The sequence below is a fragment of the Toxotes jaculatrix genome, chromosome 11 (assembly GCF_017976425.1).
Source record: "Toxotes jaculatrix isolate fToxJac2 chromosome 11, fToxJac2.pri, whole genome shotgun sequence".
Lineage (NCBI taxonomy): Eukaryota > Metazoa > Chordata > Actinopteri > Toxotidae > Toxotes > Toxotes jaculatrix.
The window spans coordinates 12006334-12033427 of record NC_054404.1 but is presented as its reverse complement, the minus strand read 5'-3'; the positions used below and the strand labels follow the sequence as shown (position 1 = coordinate 12033427).

The window sequence follows — 27094 nt, the reverse complement described above, 5'->3', positions numbered from 1 at the left end:
GGGTAAGGTTTTGGGTTAGCCTGCCCAGAACAACTGGAAGTCAATGCAGTGTCCTAACAAGGATAGCTGTTCCCACAATGTGTGTGTGTGTGTGTGTGTGTATGGTGAACACAGGAAACATTTCCATTCAGGCCAGCTGGTACAATGACTACCAGTGAGTCGAAAAGCTGCAGGTGTTCAGGGTCAACAGGCCAAGAATTCAAACCAATTTAAATATCTGTAACAAATGTCTAACATCTGAGTCCCTGCTTGATTTGTATTTCTTAAATACATGTTAATTTATCTCATGGCAACATGTTCTGATCTGATTAGGTCCCACCTGATGTCAGTCCGTTTAGACTGAGTAAGCACCTGAGACGAGATGATTATTGGCACTAAAATCATCGCTACAATAGACAGTTTTGTTTGATGAACATGCAAACACAAGTCTGGTGATATTATTTTCCAACTAATCCCACTAAACCAGCAACTAATTAATGCTACCAACAGAGATTACCTCTGTATCCAAAGTCTGACATAAATTAATTATCTGTGCCATTGAGCTCTATTATTGTCCAAAAACAATTAAAACACATAAATGAGCCACACTGCGGCGCTGGGTGACATGTCCCTGCATGATGTCTGAAACACTACAATCAAAGTAACAGTAACTGTCTTAGACAAACCTCCTTGTGCCCTCCTAAGTCCTCCAGCTCTCCTTCCTGCACGTCTTCCTCTCTCAAAGATGTAAAACAGGCCAGGAAGTCACCATGAGGCATTTCCTGCATATTTTACATCACCTTGAAGCAGGGGTCGCTGGGAACAGCGGAAGCATGCTCTTCCTAACAGTGTCCTCTGTGTGTTCTCTCATGTACACAACTGGCCAAAGGTTTTAGAACGCCCCAATTTTTCCAGTTTTTATTTAGATCTGAGCAGCTCAAGTCCAGTGAAAAACCCTAAATGATACAAAAGTTGGTGGTAACCTGCCCGAGGTAAAAATAAATAAATAAATAAAGTTTTGATCACCAAAGACTAAAATATTATGTAAAAATAAGGTATTGCGAAATCAGCTAACTTACAAACATTGAGAAATTGAATTATGCAAATTAAAATAACAACTGGAAAAATGGAGGTAAAGCATGTTCCTGTTATAATAGGGACATCCGTTACTTTATGTATCCTCCCCTGGCTCAATAACAGTATGCAATTTTTTCCTCTGCTGGCGGTGCGCTCCACTAATGAAGCTCATGTGCTGTACACGTCTTTGATGTCACATTACCGTAGAGGCTTTCAGGGTCTGCTTCTTCAGTTCAAAGCCCTGGTCATTTAGATCCTGGTTTAATACAGTTATTGGCTGCCTGAGTGTTAATTTGGTGACAGGTGACACATCACAGACCGGAATAAGCCTTGATGTTGGTGAAGTCTGCCAGTCATTTGATGGTGACTGATTTAAGCTGCATTTAGAGAACAGGTCCAAAGCCAAGAACTCTGCACATGAGCTGAGTGGATTAAAAATGTAATGGAAAGTTAGTGTTTTTATTAAGTACAAAAATTACATGAATCCAGGGACAAGCCAAATGTCTTGTACTGATGTTCCACATAAAATATGTGGATGCCACAAGAAGAAAGGTTGTTAATAAACTGGAGCAGACATGTTATTGACTCATTTGTAAAAATTTGAGAAAACTACAATATGATGAGACTGAAAGTCCATTTTTGTTGTGGAAATGGTCGATAACAAAACAACCTCACTACAAGGTCCATATAGTAGCTGTTCAACAGCTTTCAGTCATCTTCCTCTCCAATGCAGGTAACACAAGACAGGGTATTAACTCAGTACCAGGAGTACTGAGTTAATGCCCTGTCTTAACTCAGTACCAGGAGTATTTTTATGTATGTTTGTTAGTATGTTTGTTCTACTCACAATATCTGTAAAACAGATAATATAATTATTATAACATGATTGCATTTGATATGAGATTACCTTTATACCAGTCATTTTTTTATTGATTGATCTGTCAAATTGTGAAAAATGCTAATCACAATAGTCCCAGAGTCCAAGCTGATATTTTTTAAACTGCTTGTTTTGTCCAGAATGAAATGTCTCCACAGCTTTTGCCATGAATGAAGCCACGAATTTACTTTGGTGATCCCATAACTTTTCATCTGTTTCATCCAAAAGAATAAACCAACCATCTACCTCTCTACCATTTTACTCATCACTTTAAGCAGAAAAAAAAAACCTATCACACAGGAACACAGAGAGCTACTTGGTAACAAAAAGAGACTGTTATGGCTTTACAAGGGTCAGTGTTTGATGAGAGTCAGCTGCACCTGTGAACTCAGTGGTGTGTACAAGGATAGTGCACAAACACTGCACAAAGTGTGGAAGAAAGAAGAGACTAAACCAACCGAGCCTCCTGCTCTCTCACACAACCTCAAAGTGCAGCTGTAGACATCTCTCACATGGCTGTGATCTTTAGCGTGTCCACAGGGTCTTTTGAGTGTGTGTGGTACATAAGGATGTGGGTGTAAACCATCACTCACCGCCTTCTAACACACTGTACAGGTCTCAAAGTAACTCCAAATCTTTTTTTTCCCTCATTTTCTCTTTGTTAAAATGTCTTCTAAAAAGCTCAGAATATAAAAGCAGCCCTCCTCCTCTGTAGACTAAGTGGATTTCCTCTCTGTCCTAGACTTATTAAAACAACATGAGTCAATTATAGTCCCGACTTAAGTAATCATGTTTTATGGCAAAACCACTATCATTATGTTTGTCTGGCTGCCTACTGAGTCTGTGAAGTGAGTCGCTCTTGCAGGTTTCACTTAAGATGTGCATTGATTTGTGCTCTGAAGCACTTGAGCGTGAATACATTACTGTCTTAAATGTCAATACACACTGCAGAGTCTGAACCCAAACCAGCCTGGTCTCCCTTTGATCTCGGCTACGATGGCAGAGTGCTGAAATAATGAAATCGTAATAACAGAGTACCAGGACTGATGTTGGGACATGTTCACTCAGGCATAACGTTTAAAAACAAAAAAGATCTTAACAAGCAGGATTGATGAAAGAATTACTTTTTTGATCCAAGAACACGAATGTATAATGTCAACTGGCTTGCCTGTGTTTCACCTGGATTTTTTAGGGCCCTTTTTTAAGAAAAAATGCTTATTTCCTCTCTCGCAGAGATAATAAGAAGATTGATACCACTCTCGTCTCTGAGCTGGGGCTGGGAGGCAGTTAGCTTAGCTTAGCATAAAGACAGAAAGCAGGGGAAATAGTTAGCTTGGCTCTTGCCAAAGTTCTAAAAACCCCTACCAGCATCCCTAAATTTTTTAAAGTAGCACATTGTTTCTTGTTTGTTTAATCTGATGAGAGACAAGCAATCTCTTTCACCCTGCATCCAGCTCCATAGTTAGCGCAAAGACATGAGACCAGTGTTCATCTTTTCATCTGACTCTAAGCAAGAAACCATAAATGTTATTTTTTTTCCTTCTTTGTCTCACATCTCAAGCAAATATAACCTCACATGTCCAGTACATTTAAGACTAGAGCAAGCCCCTAATTAGCTTAGCTTAGCATAAATACTTGACTGAACAGGAGGACCCAGCTAGCCCTGCTCTGTCACCTCTAAAGATGGATGATGTGCAGGATTTCAGGGGTTATGTGCTCGCCAGACAAGCTGTTTCCTCCTGTTTCCAGTATTTGTGCTAAGCTAAGCTAATCAGCTGTATATTAACCAAGACAGCATATGAGTTTGTTTCCTAAAAAACGTCAGTCTGTTCCTTTAAATATCCTCTGGAGGGGTTTAAACAAGCAAATGTCTGTGTTGATGACAAATAGCATGTCTAGCTAAATACCCTAGCAATCAATTATAGCTATGTAGCCTCATTTCTGTTATATGTCTAAATCCTCATATCCTCTCTCATTTTGACAGGTTACTGAACAAATGGCCTACATCTGACCCGCTAATGACCTCTGACCTCCACCATATGAGGCAGCAGTGACCCTATCTGTTTCCTGTCTGTTGCAGCTCATATTTAAATTCCTCAGTGCCATCCTAACCCTAATAAAGAAGTGATGCATGCTCTAAAACACATGTAAGACATATAAAAGTGAAGGTTTTATTGATGCAGAAGTTTTACTGTACATATTAGCCCATGAGCGGGAATTCTGCTGAGGTTTAGGGACAATTTGGGTCATATTTATTCTTGGCATGGAGGTAAAGGGGAAGCCTTCTGGGGGTGTTTTTAGTCAGAAAATGTCCCAAGAGCCAAGATCTTATAGCAGGACCAGATGTTTTAGTTTGTATGTAGAGACTCAAACTTTAGGTTCAGGATTGCGGTTCATTGAAATTATCATATTCAAAATATACACTGTGATCACGGCAAGGTTGCTGGCCCATCAGAGACACCTGATACTACTTTGAAATTGCTTCAATGCACAGCAAGAGGGAGAAATACTTATGCAAATTGAAAATCAGGGGCCGGAGAGCAGGATTTCATGTAATTATGGTAACTTGGTGAACTTTGCTTCTTGATAATCAGTCCCACCAGCAGACTAAACATTTGGAAGAAAGAGCTCTCAGATTTTAAATGCAGCTCAGGCTGGAGGGTCAAGTCCCATTGTCCTTGCTCAGATAAAACAAAGTGTATGCCAATATTTTTATCTGGAGGAAGTTATTGGTATCAAACAATGAGAGAATTTCTGCAAACTTCCATCTAATGCAAACAGTGCTAAACATGTTTTTGTGTATCTGGGCATGTGGATAATACATGCAAGCTTTGTGTTGTGGGAGTAGTTGCAGTGGCCACAAGTCACTGTGTTTTTGTAGGGGTTTTTTTAGTAAAAGAAATCTGCAAAGCAAAATTTAAAAAAAAAACTTTAAGCTTTTGTTTTAATTAAGGTTAACCCTTTAACAAACAATTTTCCATTTCATTTTCTAAATCTTATTTCTCTTGTTTTTGTGTTCTAAGGGTTTAAGGCACATGCCATGTAATTGCAACGTCCCCTTTTTGAGTCTTCTGCAGGTTTGAACAAAGTTTGGCTGCACAGCAGGAGCTTGCAGTGACTGTGAACGTTGGTCTGAACTGGTAGCGCTTGAAATTCTTATCAAAAGCTCTAAAGATCATAAGCCACAAAGAATCTCTTCAACTCATGTCTTATTAAAAGACTTAAAGCTTTAATCCCACGCAGAATCTTTGCAAGTTTTCTCTTTTGCCCCCCAACTTCACTCAACTCTGCTTCCTCGGGACAGACTGCACATAATTCATCCTGTGTACGCTGAGGTGATGTATTCTTTTCATGTACAGAGGAAGCGCAATATCCTGTTCCCGCACGGCTCTAATACCACACTGAGGCATACTGGTCCCTGGCCTCTAAGGGGCTTTAGTGCTCCTGAAACTAAAGCCACAGGCTTTCTGAGACTGATATATGAGGTGTCTGTCTGTGCCTCAGACTCTGCCTGTTACAGCCTCAGTAAAAGCAGGGCCTAATGGGGTCCCTCTTTTGAGAGCACAGGAGGGTATGGTTCTCATTTTAGTGGCAAATATGTTCCCTGTGGCAGAGGCTCACCCACTTTTATTGAATCAGCATTTTCTCTTGTTAAGTCATTGTTGTGAAATGCAATAATTCAAGTTTCTGTTATGTAGATGGAAAACAAGGGAATAAATTTTTGTCACCAGATCCCTGTTTACCACACAAACCAGTTGACCCTGGCCTCTATGAGAAATGATTTATGTGTGGCACCAAATTCCAGTGAGGAGTGATGGAAATAAACAAATCTCATATGCATTAATTTTAAATCCCTCAACAAAAGCTATTTTCAACCTCTGTTGGCACCTCAGTCAACTAAGGTTCCCTTTGATGGTGATTCATGTAAATACAATTTTCTGTGCAGGAAGTGTTTTACGAGGCCTCCGTGTTGCTGGTCTTAATTCAGACCTTTCCTTACTTATGGATCAGATTTGTGCTGTGCTGCAGCTTGTAGGGTACTTTGCTGGATACTTTGCAGTTATCCCAGAATGCTACATTTATCATTAAATCATCTTTCTAGAAATATCACCTTCAGTTTGATGAAATGTGACCAAGGTTTTATGGCAAAGGAATATCCAAATAAATCAAAATCAAATAATAAAGCAGAAAAACAAAATAGAAAAACAAAATGAGAGTATTCTACTGGTATGCCACAGGGATTTTTGGAGCCAGGAAGGCCAGCTGAAAGGCTCTGCATCTGAAATAGTCCATTTTGGGTATTGTTGAAGTGTCCTTGAGCAAGACACTGGCTCCCTGCCATCCCAGGGATCCTGTTCAGTAGCCGATCCGAGCTTGGACATTTTTTTTTTTCTGGAGGTCAAGTGAGGAGAAAATGCAACTTGAACCTTTAGAGCAGACTGTCATATTATTTTACTCTCAAGGACTGAAATGAAAAACTCCACCCGTCCGGAAGGTTCGTGTGCAGAAGACAACCAACTCACACACATACATACACACCTGTGAACAATCAGTGGGAGGTCTACCTGTGTGTCCCAGCAGCAAGCGGATGAGCCCTCCTCCTCTCTGCCGTCATTGGTTTCCCTGGAAGCCGAGAGAAACCAGTCGGGCGTCCTCTGTGCCTCGCGTTCACTTAGTGCAGGATTTAGACGCTCACTGGAAGAATGCGTGTCAAAACCCGGTGTGTATTTGGGTTTTCAGAGGGGAGACCTGTCTTTTAACAAGTGCATTTTCATTACTAGCATGATAACTCCTATCTGGAGCCGATAAAGGCGTTAGAAATGTCTCACCAGCAGCGAGTCGTCCAACTCTCCGCCGCTTCGCTCGCTGTGGTCTTTGGCCCGGACGAGGAGAGTTTGCGCGCCGGCGGAGGGAAACTCAACGCCAACACCACGAGTGGTCAGGAGATTTTTGCTGACTTCAAAGCGCAAAACTCGCGCAGTTTCTGGAATAAAAGACTCGTTAAGGCCATATCAGAAGTGTACTTTCAAGGATGGATGGAAAACTTGGTGCTTTTCATTCAAGGGAACGCAAACAATCTGGAGGTGCTGAGAGAAGCGTGGATGCGCAGGGCTCTGAGGTCACCCAAGGGATTCATCATTAAAGCTGTCGGTATGTAATCTTGTGTATGGAGGTATGTATGTAAACTTTCCACCTGACCGGTGACAGAAAAAAAGCCTGCAGTACAAATAAATGCAAATAAGAGCACAGATAGGTGATGGTACGGGAAATAAAAACACCACAGCAAACAACTACTGCAGTCATGCAAAAGCAAAATGTGTTTTTTCTTCTGTAGAATCACAAATTTGTTTACCACACTGAGAGAAATGTGTGAAAGTCTGAACAGCAAGGAGCTGGCAGATTTGAAGACCCCTCCTCTTCCTCCTCTGGATTTTCATTCTTCTTATCACAAAATTGAATTTATTTGATGGCAAAAGCTGTCTTATCTTTAGCCAAATATTGTAGTATTTGTGGAATCAGTAGTGATTTGGTTTCAGTGCACCTTTCCATCCAAAACACCAGGTTTGGACAATTATTTTCCCTCTTGTCTCAATTTATTGGATGACACAAAGTGTAAAGGTATAAAACTCCAACGAAGAATGACAAGGTGATATCTCCTCCTATGTCTAACTGGTTGTCACGATTTCCCCAATACAAAACTCCTTTTAAAAACTGGCATAATTTCTAAAAGGACCAAAGTTTCTTTCCATGAACAGTGAAATGTTACCAGCTTCGCCAGATTCAAACCATTTACAATACCACAGATTGTTTTTCATCAGTTAAAGCCGCTGCATCCATTCAGATGGCCTTAGAGATGACATTCCTTAAGACTGTGTTCCCATAAGTGTTGTCTGGCCAGTTTGAGAGGATTGCCCTGCAATTGCCATGCCAGTCAGCTTCCCTTTGTTGTCGACACAGTGTTATGTTTAACAAAGCTTGTTAACAAAGCTCAGTATGTCATGTAATTACTTCTAATTGCTCCCCTGCTCTGGCTCTCCTCCTTGGAATGAGGCAGCATATAGCTGCACAGAAACAATGAATGGAAACCTTTATGCAGCCTCCTATATCGTGATCTCATGGGCTGTAAATGCCTGACAGCACCAGCTGCTGGAGAAAATGACAACCCTGTGTGGGTTTTAGACCTAATGACAGTATTCTTAAGGGATTCACATTTTTTTCTTACTTTAGAAGAAAGATGCTAAACTGCAGGTTATAGCAAATACACGTGAGGGAACTGATTTTACGTTTCTGCCACAAAGCACCACCTTCCACTCAAAAAGTACACAATTATCTCGTAAAATTCAAAAACTGCAGGATGCAGGAGTGTTAGAGGTCTCCAAATGTTGGGAGGATAGCTGAGCTGCAGCAGGTTCCTTTTGGTTGTTGAAACAGTGTCCCAGCAACACACACATTGGCTCTGAGTTGCCATTTGGTCCAGCTGCCTTGCCTCTGTTTCATGGTCTGTCTTTCCAACAATGTGTCTTTCTTTGTTTGAGTGTTATTGTGTCTGGATTCAGGCCTTGCCGTTGTCTACCTGCTGACTTCATATCAGTCAGTCAGCTCTGCCAGACTGAGCAGTGCACGGACAAGTAAAGGGAGGAATGTGAAGGGGAAGAAGAGACCACACACAGGGGGAGACATAGGGGGAGACCCAGGGGGTGGGGATGGAGGGCGTGAAGCGACGAAGAAGGGGGGTTGGAGGCTGACATGCCATCCCGCTGTGAGACAGTTTCTGGCTCTAAGCTTCAACTCGGCTCACAAACAAGCACCATATGGGCCAAAGGTGATGCTGAGCTTGTTACTATGCACAGTGTCAGCACAAACATGTACGCAGACATGCGTGAGCTCACAGTCGGATGCAAGGCTGAAGTCCATGCCTTGAGCGACTTCTCATGTTTGAGCTTCACACCAGAAACTTGTGAGCAAACATGTCTGTGTGCAGACATGTCACCTCCTTCTTCTCCTTAACAAATCCTTCGCCTCACACCGCAGCAATTTGTATGGAAATCAGCGCTGGCAGGCTGTCTGAGCCTGGTTTACTGCCTCCTCGCAGAGAATTGGTCAGCAGTGAATCACAGTGCGACTGGCTGCCGACCACAGCCGCTTTTCTGTTACCCAGGATTAATGTCCCTCCATTTCATTGCCAGTGAGGGACTGTAGAAGTCAGACTCCTAGATTGATATCAGGCATGGACTTAAAGACCTTGACATTGTTCTGATATACAGTAAATATGTCAGCTAGAAAACAGAAAAGTTATGAGTTATGGGCTACAGTGAATTTCAAACAGCCCTATTTCCTTTCCCAGGTCAGAGCAAGGTTGGGACGTGACTTTACTTCTGTGAGCAGTTTTTTGTTTTTTTGTTTTTTAAAGGAGAGCTAAGGGGCCAATTTAGGAGATGTTTAGCTAAAACTAACCAGATGTTGTTCAAGTTAGTTAATAGCGTTTGATAACTGGAGAGAGACATGGATGGTAAAACAAAGCTTCCAGACAAACAGACACAATCACTTTGATTAATTTGTGCTAATTCCTCATTGGTCCTGTCTGGTTATCAGTGCTAAAAGCCAGAGTAAAGACAGATTATTCTGTGGGCCAATGAGCCACCTCTGGGCCCCTGCAGAGGGGAGAATACATAGAAAAGGAGGTGTGCCGGAGGTAGGGAGGGTTGATGGAGGAAGGGGATTGTAGTGAGGTTAGGCCGAGGTAAACAGACAGGGTGAGGAGTTAGTATGAACAGACTTTGTTTTTGTGCTTGTGAGAATGGGCCCCACTGGTACTGGGGTTGACCCCTTCGCTTCAACTCATGAATGTCTGCAGGGTGTTTCTCATTCTTCTTCTTTCACCCTGAAATTATCTCATCATCCTTTTTTTTTTTTGCTTTTAGTAGTTGTTTACAGAATAACATACATCCAGACATGCTTCTTGTCAAGAGTCTTGACATTCAGTATGTTTACATGTACACTGTAACCCGAATGCTGTGAATAATCAGATTTAAGTACGGTTTACAGTAACCCTGTTTGGGTTTTCAACATTTTTTTAACAATCAGGATGTGGTATTCTACAAGAAACTGAAAACGTTAAAAGGAAAATGAAAGACATTCGTTGGTGCTTTTTTCTTTTTGCCTTAATGAATGTTCTTAAATTAATTTTGCTGCTTGCACATGGAAACCATACATTATCTCCAGCTCACCCCATGCCATGCTCAGACAATTTTCTTCTCTGACTCTCTGCAAGAAAGTGAATAAGAATATTTTCCAAAATGTCTAACTATTCCTTTATGCACTGATCATCTTGTCATCAGTTAGTCCCCAGAAGCTTGAATTCTCACTGGAGAAACGCCAAGACACCCCTGTTGAAACCAGAGGCTTCATAATGACTGTTAGCAGCTTCTGAATTATTTAGAGAGTCACTGTTGTCCCTGCAGCAGGATGAGTATGGATCTGCGAGCTGAAACATTTATATGGAGTCAGCCAGTGGTGTAATGAGGTGTCCTGTATCCTCCCTACAATCAACTTCTGTAAACTGCCCTCATCCTCTTTGAACATGGACGTGAATGAGTCCTATGGACAGGTCTCTCACTTTCTCCACTACTACACTACACTACTTTGGTCATTGCTGGACATACTGTAGGTCTCTGTCTACGTACCTTTGGAGGGTATGGCTGTGCTGCTCTTTTTAGGCCAAGTTTCCTTTTTAAATGGTATGTTTCATTTAACTCGCCATACCATGAGGCGGTGAAGCATTCCTGAAATGCTTCATTTACTCTTGAGATCATTTCCTGAGCTCGCAGGCTCAGCGAGCCACATTTCTGCTCTTTGCTTTTCACTTGAAAGTGTAGTATTTTCACACAAGGGGTGTCTCCTTTCATGAGGGTATTTTGTCAAAGTCTCAGAGCGCTCCACTAATGGTCATAACTCTTCCAGATGTTAGCTTATTAACCATGACACCCCCTTGCCGGGCTTTACCAGGTTTAAATGGCCCACGCTGTCCTAACTAAGCAACAGAGGTCAGAGGTTACAGCCTTCTTGCTAACAAACCACCTTGAGGTCAGTTAGCTTCAGAGGGTTTTTTTAGGAGGAGAAAAAAAAGAGCATCAACAAAGCATCCAGGTGTTGTTCACCCACTGTCCAGTTCAGCTTCTGTTGGTGTTTACATCAGATCCCAACACACCCCCACACCACCTGTCAGGTTCCAAATATGTTCTTATGAATGGACTATATACTGGATTTTATTTAACACAATTCATTATATAGAATTGGACACTGTTATAATATTTTTTTATACTATTGAATTGTCATTAAGTTGCATAGATCAAGTTTTCAACGGTTCTGACAGTTTGTTGTGGCAGAAGCTGACATGTTTGAACTATTTCAGTACAGTTTATCAATTACTGTAATTCAATGTGTTTGTTACCTTTAGCCAAGTAGCTCTTTCAACTGTTTATTTACTACTTTTGGCCTATTACTTCAACTGTTTACCAATTACTCTTAGCTATTTATCAGCTTACTTTAAGCTAACTATTCCAGCTATTTATTTATTACTTTTTTTCAGTTGCTTATCTGTGTCTTTGAGTATATAAAAGCAAATGTAACTTATCTGAATGTCTCTACTCACTTGGTGTTGTCACACAATGTTATTGGAAAATTTACTTATGATCATCATCATACCAATTTATAATCCTATTTGGGTGTTTATTTTTCTGTTGAGCTTTTCACTTGCCCACTGGCAACCGAAGGAGTGTCCCTGGGGTACAAATACATAATGTGTGTATTTACTGAGTCATTGTTAAAGACTCTTCATGATTTGTCAATGTCTGGATTTTATTTCTGGTTAGAGACAGATTGATGAAGGGAAATACTCATGAAAGCACATCTGTGTCAGATCTGCTCCACTCTCCATCTGAGCTACTCTCAGACAACACTTGTTAAAAAAAAGTAATCTCTCTCCAGCTCCCTTAACGCTAATAGTATGACATTAATCTGTTACACAAAATATATGCTGCTGATTTTCAGGCTCAAAACGATGAAGAGTACGTATTGTGACAGTGGTCAGTTCAGTTGTGTTCACCCAAAAACATTGTTTGAATGTTTTCTGAGGAAACCATATACCAAATCTGCTAGCACCCATTTACGTGGATGTTATTATGTTGGTTTGGTAGACTAAAGAACTCCTAATTTCATTTATCCTAAATAACAGTTGACTGGAGATAAATTAAATTATAAAATGAAGGTTTTTGATGTAATGTAATAGAACAGTAAAGCATGTGATTTATATGCAGCTTTGTTGAACTTTTAAATTGCTTTTCAAATTGCATTGTTGGTGTAATAAAATTAGGCTGAAGTTTTTTTTATACAAACATCACTCTTATTACATTTTACTGTGTCAGTGCCAAGGATATGTCTCTGCATTTATCTAGACTGTCTTGCTTTCTGTTTCCTGCGCTTGTAAAAGATTGTTTATTATATGGTTCAGATAGGAGGAAACCTTGACCTCTGTTTTCAGATGTGACCCTCCTCAGTGCCTACACATGTGTGAGAGACTGCGTGCATGTGCGTGCATGCCTCTCAGCACATCATTTGTTTGCCACATCCTTTTCCATTGAGCAGGAAGCTCACCCCCGGTGCGAATCAGGCATGTCGGCCTCTTTATCGACCCAAATATTGGACTCACCCGTAGCGGTGGAGTGGAGCAGTGCCAACAATAACATTTGAGGAGTTTCCTCTGTATCCCTCAGCTTATACACCCTGTCAGCAGCCGCTTGGGTTTCCCTCGTGGGATTTATCTTCATTCACTCTCTGATTAGACAAACGGGTCAACACAGAAGTGAGGCTATATTGCATTAAATTTGGTTTTAATATTACTCTTTGGTTTCCTGACAGGATGTTTTCCTTGCTTCATTTAGCATTGATAAATGCAATGGTATGCTAACATCTGCTCTGCAATAGTGAAGTGTTGTTATTGTATGACAAAAGTAAAAGATACTTTTAACGATCACACCAGAACTCTGTGTGTTACCAGTTCTAAAGCATTAAAAAGCAATGGATCATACGGCAGACACTGGTCATGAGCTCTGTTCTATATACTGGGATAACAAACACAGGAATCGGCTGCACCTCAAACTCAGCTAAATAGGAGTAAATGGGTTTCATCTGCAACCAATGACTGCCTTCACTCTTGATTAAGGGGTGTGAATCTACTGGAAACCCTTTAAGATTGTATGTATACATGTTTAGGTGTGGGGAAAGGAGGGAGAAAATAAAATGTTATCTTCATGATAAATGCAACAGTAAAAAACTGTCATAAATATGCATAGTAATGTACTGTGCAGCTGGTAAAAAGCTGACAGTATAAACAGGGAACAAGATAGGGCCTGATATTGAACCTTGGGGAACACCTTTGGTGACAACCACAAAAAGGATTGAATACAAGACTCTCTTTTCACACTGATAACATTCAACAAAGTAGTCGTGAAACCAGACCCACACAACTGAGTTAGAGCCAAAAAGTCTGAACAACATCAGGGAATCATTGACTGAATCAACTGCAACTAAAGGATAAACAAACAGAGCAGCATTGTGGGTTTTTTTTTTCTAAAGATGAGGTATTGAAATGCCTTTTTGCTTCAGAGGAGAATGTACTACTTTACAGAATTTATTCAGGTCGTGCAGAGCAATAAATGTCATTTATGATTTTGCATTCCTCATTGAGAAAGTGCATTTACTTTGAATGTAAGCCAGTCAGGAGGTTCAGCAGAACATCTGGCCAAAGACCAGGATTTTCTTCTTGAATAAAGCAGATCCGAGGTAAACCAATGCGTGAATCTTTTACCTTAATAACCTTTTACCATAATTACCAAGTGATTTACTGTCAGTTTATCCATCTACTCATTCATCAAGTCTACTACATTTTGTAAAGTACCAGTCTGGACTCTCAACCATTTGGTATAATGCAGTCTTAAGGTTATTATCACAAATGCCAGGGTCAAATTAGTTTAAGTAATAAGTTTAAGGGTGGTCTTGGGTGGTCAGGGTTGCTTAGTGTTGTTGTGCTGAGCTCCACTATCTGCTGTGGCAAATTAAGGTTGGTGGATATTTTTGTAAGACACTGCAGTAATTGGTATCTAATCAAGATTAAGATCACCCAAAATTCAGTTTTGAAAGAGGGAACAAAAAAGTCCAGTCAGAATATCAGCAACAACTACAGATCCCTACTAATATGATAAATGAGCTTCTGAGCCAAATTCTATTAAATGTGTATTTATAGTCATATCAAGATTTGACAGGAAAATATTTTATCTATTTCATTTAAGGATAATAAATTCAATTTTTAAAAATTAAATCTTTTCTATGGCACTGAATGAGCTTTCTGAAGTCTGAGGAAAAATAACCCTGCTGATGTCATGCAGGGTTATTTATACAAGGGAGTAAAATTCAGGATATCTCGGTCTCTGGAAATAATTTTAATTCTGTGTTTTTTAATCTGTTTTCAAGTCCTCCATTTTTATGGAAGTGCAGCACTAATCTTCGTCTGATCAGATGAAATATAAGGTTTACGCCTAAACTCTTTACGTCTGGGCCGAAATCAGGGTGAAGTGAAGTAGTGTCTTATGAGATTGTGACAAATTTGGCATGAGAGGAGGCAGAGGACATTGCAGTGATTCTAACAGAAATGCTAAAAGCATGAACATGGCCGTTAAAGAACAAAGGAAAGGTACTGTGGTCTGCATTTAAATGGCTTGGACTTACCAGACGTCTGGCAGACTGTGGGGCAATGTTCATGTTCATGAAAGTAGACGAGAGCCAGATATGTTGGGGCGTGGCCCATCAAGTCTGAGAAGGTATGAAGTAAAAAGATGGGGAAAATAAAGTGTAGGGAAAGTTATGCTTTAAATCCTGTCTTCTGGCACGACCGTGTATTGCTATCATGTTACACAGTGCAGTTTGGGCTGTGCTATAAAATCCAGTCTTGTGTACCTTCACATTGTTACTGGTCTTCTTTTAAACACCTGGTCAGGTGTGATTCCTACAACAACATGATAACAGGGTTTTTGTATCACCGGGTCATTTATTTGATATGGCTTGAGCTGGATTGCTATTCACATAGTCCTTACTCTAAATCAGATGGTAAAAGCATTGTTTAATGGCATTACAGCTGCAGGGTTTTGAAGCCAAGATCTGTGGTCACCAGCTATGTGAGCGAAGATGTTTTAAGCTCTGTAAATGTCAATTTGAGAAGCTTAGTCACAGCCTGTTTATGCTTTCTTGCCAACATATGTTAAATGTCAAAGAGATGGTTTGGCAAAGTGAGTCTCAAGGCTATAGCTGGATTATAGATATCCATGCTACACTTCTGCTGCTGTTTCTTCTTTTTCTTTGGCTTTGTATTGCATGTGACAGGTCGCTGCCATAGTGAAGGTTTCTATGGTGATGTGAGTCAACACAAAACTTGCCTGTTTCTCTTCACTGCTTTTAAGTTTTAGCTCACGAATCCTCTTTAGTCATGATGTTTTGGCTTTTTCTCTTATCTGTATCTCTGCTGGTTAATGTGTACTCTGTACTTTTAGATGTAGCATTCAAAAAACAAGTTGGCCCAAATCAGATTAAATAATGCAGAAGGTTTTCCAGATTTAATCTGGTTAATCTGAGTTAGCATTGCGATGCTAACCTGTCAACAAGCACATTTCCTCAAACACTGATTATTAAGAGGGCACAGTCCAGATTTTACTCTCTTCCTCCCACTTCAACACCTCACTTAATATTTAAACACAAGCACTCTGACATACTCGACCACCAGTGGGTCAGATTAAATATTTACCCAATTCTTTCAAGTTTGGGCACAAATGCCGTTTTTTATTGTTGGGAATCGATCAATAAAGCCGTAAAGTGATCAGTGGCTCAGTCTCATTTTATTGCTTATTGATGTGTTATTAAGTGGGACAGTGGAAGCCTTGTTGATAAAATTTGCCAGGTATATACAGGAAAGTCACATACAGTAATTAAACAGTACTTTAAACAATAGATTGCAAACATTTTGATATAATGTTGAAGGCCGTATTTCTTTCAGAGTTGAAGGACAGGAAAGGGCAGAGTTGTTAGACTGGGCGAGGTTTGGTTGTTGGGACATTTGGGCTGTGATTGCTCTCTGAAGGGATCTTTTCACTCAGTTTATTGGGCCATTTAACTGCAAAGCCCACATCTGTGTGTTCTACGGGAGTGAAAAACACAAACTCGTAAAGCACTTTTAAAAAGTGTGATGCACACACACATACACATAAGAAGAGGAGGGCGAGGTCATGGAGGCCTGCTGCCCCCCCGCCCTCCCAAAAAAAACCAAAACAAAGGGAACTGGTCGTGGGACTGGGAGGGAGTCACAACATAAATTACAGCTCTTCCCGTTACACTGAATCTGACTGTATGAATGTTTAACATTGTCTCACCCGAGACTTAACTCAGATCTTTCACGTACAGCCTGCAGATTCACTGAAGCTTGTCCTTCACAAGGTCTCAGCCGACGTGAGACAGGGAGGGATTTTGCAGTTTGGGCAGGCCTCAAGTTCATGTTGAATGCCACGCAGTGTGTCCTTAATGAGGGAGAGAGAAGATTAGCCTGTTTGCTTACTGGAGCCTAAAAGATTAGATGATAGCAAGATGAGATAAGATGGTGTGTGTTTGTGAGTCTGTGTTTCCAGAGAGGCCATGGAGTTTGGGGGGATTGTCGCAACGAACCTGATGTTTCAAAGTGGTGGTGTGGTCGACACCCACAGGGCCACAAAGATAGCACGGCTAATAAGCACACGACATTACAACCAGTGTTTCACATTAAAGTGCAGTGTGTAAAATGTAGAGCCTTACTGGACTGCAGATCAAAACCAGTGTTTACTTTGCACTGCCAAATACTTCAGTTTACATGTTTTCTTTTATCAAGATGACAGTGGAACAGAGGATTACTCCACTGACAGTGGAACTCCACTGCTGCACTAGTTTGCAAAATGTCAAGTAAAATATTACAAATGTCAGTTAAACAGCTGAACTGTAAAATGATATTCAGGCTGTGTTAGAAGGCTGTATCTTTGTTGTGTACTTCTGTGTCTCTCTGTTGCATGCAGTTACTAAGGTCTCTTTAAAGATTAACAGGTACTTTTGAGCTTTAAATGCCAGATGTTATGGTTTCATAATGCCCCTTTCATCTAACCACTGATTAAGAGGTCACAAAATGATGCTGGTGTTTGTGCTGCTGCAGGACTTTGCAGGATGTCCCTTCATTTGTATCATTTGACCATCACGTGGCTCCATTCACAATTGTGAGAGGGAGGATTCTTCTCTTTTTATGTACAGTGAGGAGATCATTTAGAGATAGCAGTATGTACTGTATGTACTGTGGTGTGTTCGTATTTTCTTCCAAGAGGGTGGATGTAATGCAATCACGTAAGAAATGGGATTCATGCGGCTCTGAGGCCAGTTAACAACACAGCCATGTGAATACATGTGGCATTGATCAGTGTCAGCCGCCAAGAAGGTCTCAGTGGGGATAGAGGAGAGAAGGTCTCTGTCAATCATCTGCACAATCTGAACACCCAGCTTCAGGCATTTTTCATTGTTTTATCCCCCAGGCAGCAGTTTATTCTGACATAGAAAGTTTATGACATGGGAAGAAATAACATGTTTTTATCTCTGTGTGAAGAAGAATAGCGTAGGCTCTGTCACGTTATTGTAATGTGGCAAATACCATTAAAGTAAAATTTCAGACTTGTTATATAAAGTTGCAGTGATTTCTTTTAATCCAAATTGGCACATATATAATGCATTACAGCAGCAGTTGTCACTGACATTCTTTGAATACAATTTTTGAGGCTGTGGGATGATGGTTTAAAGAAAAAGAATATTCCAACTTCTACTCCTTTACTAAATCAAATGAAAGAACTGAACTAGGTTGAGATATTCTGACTTTTAGTTCCTGGATCCTACATAATGCATCTCAGCAGTGTCCATTATTATAGTTGGGTTATGCTGAACCAGTTCATTCAGCATGTTGTCCCACCGCTATGGAAATTATTTTAGTTTCCTAACAGCCACACTCAAAGGTGGAGTGAAAAGTCGGGGAGATGCGATATTGTCTAACTATGAGGATAGTGGTGCACATTTTCAGGGGGTCGTTCCTGGAAGGCATTCATAGTCTTGTACAAGGTTGAGTAAGAACTTAAAACCCCGCCTCCTCTGTCACCTCCACACAGCTGGCCAGTTACAGTGAACGTGAACATCAGATTACATGCTGGCAGCTTTGGACCCTCCCTGCCTGATAAACACCCACATCTTTCAAATTCTATACCCCAAGTTTTCTAAGTGAGGCTTTCAGTTACAAATATGTAGTCTGCAAACCTAAATTGAGATTACCTAAAAAAAAAAAAGCCCCTCCAGAGCCAGAGAAGACATTATATGACTGTTTTCACCATTACTGGTGATCAAACTTTGACATATAGAATTGGTGGGTTCCCCCTTTAAAGGGTTATGTTGGAGTGCTGCCCCTCCTAACTTGCCCTGACATACATCTCTCCTCCTGTTTGATCCTCGAGCTGCTGCGTTCCCTCCCTCTTCCTTGTGGCACAGGGTTCGGTTGCCATGGCACCCGGCCGGGTATTCATGCTGTGTATGACAAAGGGAGTTAAGTCAGTGGCTCGGTCTTAGATTACAGGAACACAGAGGTCCGTTCCCCCTGGAGTGAAGATGGTTATAACAGTGAACCTCCCTGACGGTCACGCCTGCTAATGTTAGACTCAATAAACACTAATCCTGTGCTTGGCCCATTCTTCTATAACACAAACATTTTCCCACAAATAAACTATTGCAGGTGTCTTCTTTTTGTCTTCTGTCCTACAGTGTCAGTCAGTCTCACTTGTCTGTTATTGAATATTTTAGTCAGTGCTTTTATCCAACCATAATTAATTGACTGGCATGTGAGAAACAAGCTCTTGCTTCAACCTATTCCTGTGTTTAACTTCCTGTGAGTACAGATCATGTTAGCAGGTGTCTGACAGGATGTCCTGCGTTGAACCAGGACGTGGTCTGAGAGGATAACAGTCAAACTATCAAAACTACCCCTGTGAGTCTTTTTAAGGAGGATTTTTTTTCCCCCGTGATCAAGTTATATTATTTACCGTCCCCTCCTCTGACCATATTATATCCTTGCTGACCTTTTGACTGTTGACAGTGGTTGTAAGTGGTTGCTATGTGGACAGTCTGCCGTTCCTATAGGAAGTTAATAACAATGAGAAGCTAAGTCAGCAGCACTAATTCACTGCCCAGGGAGACTGCTATTGAGATATCCGCTCTGAGGTTTAGTCAGATTAACGTCTTCTGTCGGAGACGGGGGAAGGCAGATGTTTTTTTACAATCCCTCTGTGTGTTATAGGATCAGTTTTACAAAGAAAGACCCCAGTCTGCAAGACTTATGAGCCTTAAATGAGCTCACTGTGCTGATAATTTTTTTTTCTTTTTTTTTTTTTTTTTACTGACTTTGCTTGACATATACCTTACTCAGAATAAATGCTTTACAATTTAACTAAAACAGAAAATGAGTACAAATTTTGCAGTCGTTGCCAGATTGGGCAGTTTTCTACCAAATTGGGGCACTTTGGTAGTACCAGTTACATCTACACCTTTCCACCTACAGAATTTTAGGCTATTTTCTGACAAATCAACCCTTGCTTTCCACTGATTAGTTCATTGATATGACTTTAGTTTAGTTTTTTAGACTGAACTGTTTTTTTCCTATTCAAATGATTATTCTGTTTTAGCTCTGAGATAAAACACTTGTTAAAATTTAGATCTGTCCATATAAATTAAGTAGCTAAAGGTAAATGATAATGACATCAAACTGGTCTACTACAATTTTTGATGACTGGGTATGTTTTAAGATACTTGGGCTATGTTTTGTCAAATCTGGCAATACTGCCAGTGGTGCCTAATTAGTAGTCAATAATCTATTGACTACCAGTGAGGTGTATTTATATTTCTTGTCAAACAAATGTTTTTAGTACACATGCCTGGATCTGTCAGTATGTTTGAGTGTGATACATATGCGTTATGTCGTGCTTTACCACGGCAGATATTTGATTAGTTGTTTATTTTCCCTGCCTCGTGGTTCCAGTGTGCCCCCAGTGGTTCAAGTGTGAGGATTATAAATGTTTAGTTTACATCAAGAGTGAGCTTGGCAGTGTTTTGGTGCCCTGGGGTTGATGGGAGAATTACACACGCCACATGTTGAAGCTCAAGACTGACTTCAGTCACACACTTTGTCACACACAAAGAGTTAGCAACACAACTGGAAACTTGAAATCACATGCAGAAAATGTGTCCATCAATAACAAAAACAAGTTGAAGCTGGCTGTAAAGCTGCATGTAATTATATGTGTGTGGCATTTTTACAATTAAGTTGCATTGGATACTGTTGTTAGCGAATAAAATACAGCAAGCAGAGTGTGATCATTGAGCACCTTTTTGTGCACTTTTTTTCATCCCTTTCACCTAATATGTAGCTGATTAACTAAAACCAATTTTCCAGTCCTGTGGGTAAGGTTACATCCATGCCCTTGTGTCTGCTGTTCATATGAGGGGAGTTTGTGGTAACCCAGCCCAGATGCTAATCATTCATCAGCAGTGGGATGTGTGTGTGTTTTGGTGCTTTTGTTGAACTCACTCCTCATTAGTAAACATCCCTCTTTGTTCTTTGTCTATGAGTATATATTTGTGGCAAAAATGCAGACAATGATGTCAGTATGTCAATATTTTAAATAATAATGAGCTTTATAAAGAAAAAAAAGGTTTCATAAAGGCTGCAGCAGCTAACCAAACATTTTTCAGTTTCCCTTTTATATTATCGCTCTGGGGTTCATAATGTATTCTTACGGATCCCACTGTAGTTATGCACAGCAACAAAACCCACATCCACATTATTATACTAACCATAACCCCATTAAACCAGGCCTAACCCCAGCTGTCTCTAATCTTAACTTAAATGGCTGAATTTATTGCACACCTAAAACTAACCACTTCAAGGTTTAAATTGACATTTCTAATATTATTTATTCTCTGGTAGTATCCAAAATTTTGCCTGGAACTGACATTATTGCCCTTTCAGGAAATCAGATTGAACTAGAGAAGAAATTTTGTTACTAATTAATCAGTTTCTCTGTACATCCCTGTCTGTGTAGGAAAAAGTAAAACCTCAATGCACTTTGAAGGGTCTTTATGGCACTGCTATCAAAAGTATCCCACTCTCTTCACTATAGGCCTTGCACACAAAAAAAACTATTTGCCTGGAGAAACTTAACTTCTGCATGTTGCTTCAATTACTTTTCTCCATGTGTGAAACTTTGCTGATTGTTTTTGATTCTGAAATGAAATGTTTCTAAAATGTCTGGTTATCTTTAAAAGCAGCTTGGTTTTATGATTCAAAAGCCTTGTGGCTTCTATCTAATGGGCTCCCACAGTTTGTTTCTGTGTCAGGGAGAATATTGTCAGCCTGCAGAGACAAGCAGATTGGTGGGATTTTGATGTGGGGCAGACATGTACAGAATGAGTTTCATTCCATTTTTACAAATTTATGACAAATGTTTCCAAGACTGTCTCTGTCTTTTTTCTTCGTCTCTCTCTCACTTTTCGTAACATGTTTGTCGAAGAGCACCTCCTAGGCGTGAAGGGCCGTATGATATAGGGAGCAGGATATCTGATCTGCCCAGCAGGCAGACCTGTGGTCACTTCTGTGGGAGTAATGGAATTCTGTGGTCTGTCCCAGTACTGATGGAATTTCAAAAGCAGTCAGGCATGGTTCATATAACTCACATAAATAGACCACCTCGGTCATGATTTAGAAGGTGGTTAGGAAAGGAATGTCAACTTCAGTACTTTGAGTTGTTTTCCCTGGCAGCACAAGTCGGTGAGAGACCTCTCTAACCCAGGTGTGTTTGCATGTACTGCATCAGGCCCACCTGTTTCATTCAGTAATCTGTTGGTGTGTGTTTCAGGTGACCTGTCCCCAGTGCAGATGTCCCCTGTCCCCCAATCTCAGTTCATTCCCTTGGCCGAAGTGTTGTGCTCAGTCATCTCAGATATGAACTCCTCCCAGATCACCGTCAACCAGGAAGCACTTATTAATTACATGAGCAAAGCCCACCCAGGTAATCCATAAAATATGGCCTCTTTTTGCTTGTTAAAGGAATAGCTCAACATTTTGGTCAGTGTGCTTATTCACTATCTGGCAGGGTGTTAGGGGGAACAGGGGGAAACAGGTATCCTGACTGTCCCAAATCCACCTACCAACACCTCCAAAGCTCTTTAAATAAATAATCGTATCTCATTTGTTTAATTTTTACAAAAAACAAAGTGTAAAATTGGCAGTTCACTGTTTTAAGAGAGGTAATGTTCCAAACTATTTCTTCGCCAGGCAGCGTAACCTCTAAGAAATAGTCTGGCACATAACCCCCTGTCGTTTTTTTTTTGTTTGAATTAAACAAGCAAGATATGTTATTTATTGATCTCTCTTGGATTTTGTTACCAATGGACAGAGTCAAGCTAGCTGTTTCCCCACTTTCAGTCTTTGTGTTAAGCTAAAAATCTTTAGCTTCATATGTAACAGACAGACATGAGTGAAAGTGAACTGATATTATTAGACTTATTACACTCTTAAACCAGACACAAATTTTCCTCTTGCTTGTCTTTTGTCCTTAACATGCCTGTCTCTTTCTGTGTCTCAGGGATAACCATCCCCACTCAGGACATCCTCTATAATGCTCTAGGCACTCTGATCAAGGAGCGCAAGATTTACCACACAGGCGAGGGCTACTTTATTGTCACCCCTCAGACCTATTTCATCACTAACAACATTGTGCGAGAGAAGAATTGGTGGACTTCTGAGTCAGCAGATGACCCTCCTTCTCCTCCTCCCATTACTTACCTATTGAGCAACGAAGCCTGCATTGAGAGCACTCAGTCACTTCCAGTGGCACACTGCAAGTCTTGCAGCTGCTTCACCCCTGTTCAGACATCCACTAATATCACCTCCACTGCTGTAACAGCCACTGGCTCGCCCTGCACTGTCCCAGACCAGCATTCTGTCTCTGTTTCTATAAGTGAATGCACAGGCAAGAGCTTAAAATGGCCTCGACCGTTAGATCACAAACCCACAGTGCAACATCAGTCCACCTCTACAGCAGCAGACTGTCAGGCAAGTGAGATCAGCAAAACAACAGCCACTACTAATGCCACTGGCCGTAAAGAAAAAGACAGCAAACCAGGGAGGAAGTTTGGTCTCAGTTTGTTCAGGAGGAATGGAGGGAAAAAGGAGAAGCCAAAGAAGGAGTATGCATCATTTTCAGGCCAGTTTCCTCCGGAAGAATGGCCAGTAAGAGACGAGGATGACCTGAACAACTTGCCCCGTGACTTGGAGCATGCCATCATCAAACGCATCAACCCTGAACTGACTGTGGACAATCTGACACGCCACACAGTCCTAATGAAGAAGCTGGAGGAGAGGAGGGAGAGGGGGATAGAGAGAATGTTGGACAGGGGTCTGGATAAAGATGACAAGGGAGTAGACAAGGGAATGTCTACTGAGATCCTAACATTCTCAAAACCAAGGCATCATCACTCCTCTAAGGCAGGAGCAGGGAAAAGATCTGCTCTGAAGGCCTCTCGCAGCAAGAGGAGGGCCCACTCATCCAGAGAGAAGCAAAGAGAAAGGGAGAAGGAGAGGGTTAAGAGTAAGGCTCCCATATGTGCGGACGATTATCCAGAGGGGGATGATTTGATCCCTACTCGGCTCAGAGTGGAAATCCCTGTTGATGAACCAGATCAAGTGAGAGAAGGTGGACCTGTTGAGGGAAAATCTCTTTATAAGAAACGCATTGAAAACCCTTTCCAGACTCATCCAATCAAAGACACAGCCGATACTGTAATTCCTGCCGCCGTCAGCAGAGAGCATAGAAGACGAGAGGTAAAAGAGGGCAAGGCTTCAGGGCCAGGCAGGAAGGAACGAACGAGTCACCGCTCAAAATCGTGGGACCCACATCGTGCCAAAGTGATCGCAACAGATGGAGAGCATGCAGGGAAATCCCCTACATCTGAGGACAGGTATGACTGTGTCCACGAGAGGGAGTTTACTGCTGATCATCTGCTCCAAGCAGACATGAAGCTCAACAGAGAGCTGCCACTGGACTACAGCTCAGCCTACCCACAGAGCAGCACACTCCGGATAGATGATAAGATCCGACATCAGAGGGAGGGAAATGGCAAGGAGAGCTGGGACAGAGAAGGCAAAAATGCACCTTTTCAGGAGGCAGAGTTCAAGAGTGTGCCAGATCCCAGCCCAGCTATAGATGATGGCCCCTCTAGCCTCAGACACCACTCCAACATTAACGCCATTCTCCCCATGCTTCCCCACGAGCCTGTCTTAAATCACTCACGTGACCCAATGTTGCCCTGGCCAAAGCCTTCTCTGCAACGGAAACACTCCCTCAGACTCTGCAACCCACAAAAGGATGATATTCAGAGGCCTGACGAGCTCTTTTCACACCAGCAGGCCTGTGAGACTACAGCCACCCAAGAACAGCAGGAGATAAGACCCGTCACTATCAATAATAGAGTGCAAAGGGCCATGATCCAGGGAGAACGGCTGGAGCTGCTTGCTGACAGCATTCCCTCAATAACAGACACTCAGGGCTTAATAGAAGACGACTACAGGCTCTATCAGAGAGCAGATGACCAGGAGGATGAGGATGCCTGCAGCTCCTTGTGTCTGAATGAAGAGGAGATTATTGATACTGCACATGTGTACCAAATGGGTATAACTGACTACCACGGCCAACAGGTGGCTTACCATAACCGTGAATCTGATTTGCAATATCAGGGACCCCACAGTCACTATTATAATTCTAACTTTCACCAACCACAAGATTCAAGGGACAGCACCTTGAAAGACCTCAATCCCCCAGCAACACAGAGGGAAGCTTCCCTCAGCCCCACCAGACCTGGAGAGACCAGCTGGAGACTCCATAATCACCATCAGAGGACTAAATCACCAGGGGCTCAAAGTGAATCAAGCCCCAGGCAAGGCACATTGATCCAGGGGGAAAGATGCCATGAGGTCAGCCTTGATTTGGATTGTCCCGAACCATCTGAAGTTGCAGACAGTAGCATCTTTGACTACTGCCAGACTAGCGAAATAGAATCAGACACTGAGACTGTCCGTAAGTCGGCTGATGAGGGCGACGGTGAATCTGCTCACTGGGTCGCTGAGGCGGATGAAGTCCAGGAGGGTGAGTTCGATGAGACGGGTGTTCCTCAGACTCATAGAGCTGCTCTGGGCATGCCCAGAGGGGCCAGAGGGGCAGCGATTGGGGAATCACTGGAAATGGGAGAGAACCAGAGCATAACTGGAGACAGTGGTATAGATTCTCCTCGGTGAGTGCCTCTCTTTACAGTTTTTCATATTAGCTGTAATAAGAAACTGTGACATTTCATCATAGCTCAAGGGTATCTTGTCAAAGCCACTGAAGTTAGACAGCTAATGCAGTGTGATGAAAAGGTTTTATGTAGAGAAAAAAGAAATGCTCCTAATCCCATAGAACCTTAGGCTCATTCCTTATCTCTCCAGCAGTGAGCCCACACCAGACTCTCTCCCATTCTGGAAGAACTTTAGAGACAAGCAAAATAAACACTGTACTGAGGTTAGTTAACCTCTAGGTCACGTGTCTGTGACTGGCCTTACTCCCAATTTGTGTTTTTTTTCCTTTTAAAGTAATTTGCAATAAAGCTGAACAAACACCTTGTGACCAGTTATAGCATCCAGTATTTGGACAGAAGGGAGTCATTTTGATAATTGTGTGTAATTGCTCTGCAGCACTTAAATTCTTGTGTTATTATCAAAGAGGAAGAAAAGACTTATATTCTGACATTGAACTCATTGTGCACCCTGGTACGTAGGTGGGCAGATGAATGAACACGTCACCTTGTTCAAATGGAATATTTACAGAAAATATCAACCTCATGCCTCCTTTTGCCCTCATGCCCTACAGGACCCGTGTCAGTCTGGCCTCCAGCAACACTGTCATTCTGGAGGGTCTCAAGAGAAGAGGCTTTTTACAAAACCTGGAGAAACTGCATTCAAAGAGCAGCACCATTCGACCACAGAGCTCACTGCTGCAGCTAACTCCTGTCATGAACGTGTAGCAGGTTTGTATCCCCTGCTGAAGCTTTGCGTTTGAACTGACAGACCATGACTCTCCAATTCTATGCAAAACTCTTTTATATTTAATAAAAGAGTTTGCATAGAACTTATTGAAATATATAAACCCCCTTATTGAAAAATATTCAAGGGGGATTTGCAAGTTGTTGTCTACCATCACAAAATCATTCCTATTACAACAGAGGTCTGTGTACAGATGTACAGTAAATATATTTTCTTTTTGTAAATAATTTTAAAGGTAATACGCTATGATTTATCAGTTCATTGTTTACCTTGAGTATGAGCTTTTGAATGAGGTTAAAATGTTCATAGCAGCAATAACATGTTCTAGCATTAACTTTTTTCTCGTTACATAGCATTTACCACAAATAAAAATGTTTATATTATCCAATGTGTGTATTTGTAATGATATTGCTCCCTGTAAATTACTTAACCTCAACACTCAAACCTGAGACAGTGCTGTTAATTAAGCAAAAGAAAAACCAAAAAACTGCAGAGTTACCATTAGTATTGGCCCCTAACAACTTCAGAAAGCAATATTGTTGTTGGTCAATACTATTGATATTGCTTTTATCCAGTGGCTGAAACAGCAGCATTTGTCACTGATCAGCCACAACATTAAAACCAGTTATCAATTTTAATGTTGTAGCTAATCTGTGTATATTTGTAATGCATACCCCAAAAAATGCAAACATAATGATATAATGATAATATATTTTACATATCTGTTGGGAGAGGGGTTACACTGGATCCTTGCATGGTCTTAAAAAAACATGTTTATGTCCCATCCCTAATGTAAACCAGACATCGCTCTGCATCCAGAGGGCTGAGAAACCCTCATTATCTCTGAGGGTTACAGTGATGGATGAGCCCAACCTTGAGTGTCT

General features: G+C 41.3%; 1 protein-coding gene across 1 annotated transcript; it reads left to right on the top strand.

The window, feature by feature from the left end:
- The first annotated feature begins 6627 nt into the window (after positions 1–6627).
- Positions 6628–26510, top strand: stox1 (storkhead box 1). The gene is made up of 4 exons (XM_041049567.1): positions 6628–7084; positions 21991–22143; positions 22720–25423; positions 26038–26510. The coding sequence occupies exons 1-4, from the start codon at positions 6754–6756 to the stop codon at positions 26189–26191; spliced, it is 3342 nt and encodes a 1113-aa protein (XP_040905501.1). The 5' UTR covers positions 6628–6753; the 3' UTR covers positions 26192–26510.
- Positions 26511–27094: the final 584 nt, after the last annotated feature.

What these genes read in the sequence shown, in the direction of transcription:
- stox1 (XM_041049567.1), top strand. Translation starts at nt 6,754, where the DNA reads ATGTCTCACCAGCAGCGAGTCGTCCAACTCTCCGCCGCTTCGCTCGCT. An exon ending in ATTCATCATTAAAGCTGTCG is followed by an intron (nt 7,085 to 21,990) that starts GTATGTAATCTT and finishes TGTGTGTTTCAG; the next exon opens with GTGACCTGTCCCCAGTGCAG. An exon ending in CATGAGCAAAGCCCACCCAG is followed by an intron (nt 22,144 to 22,719) that starts GTAATCCATAAA and finishes TCTGTGTCTCAG; the next exon opens with GGATAACCATCCCCACTCAG.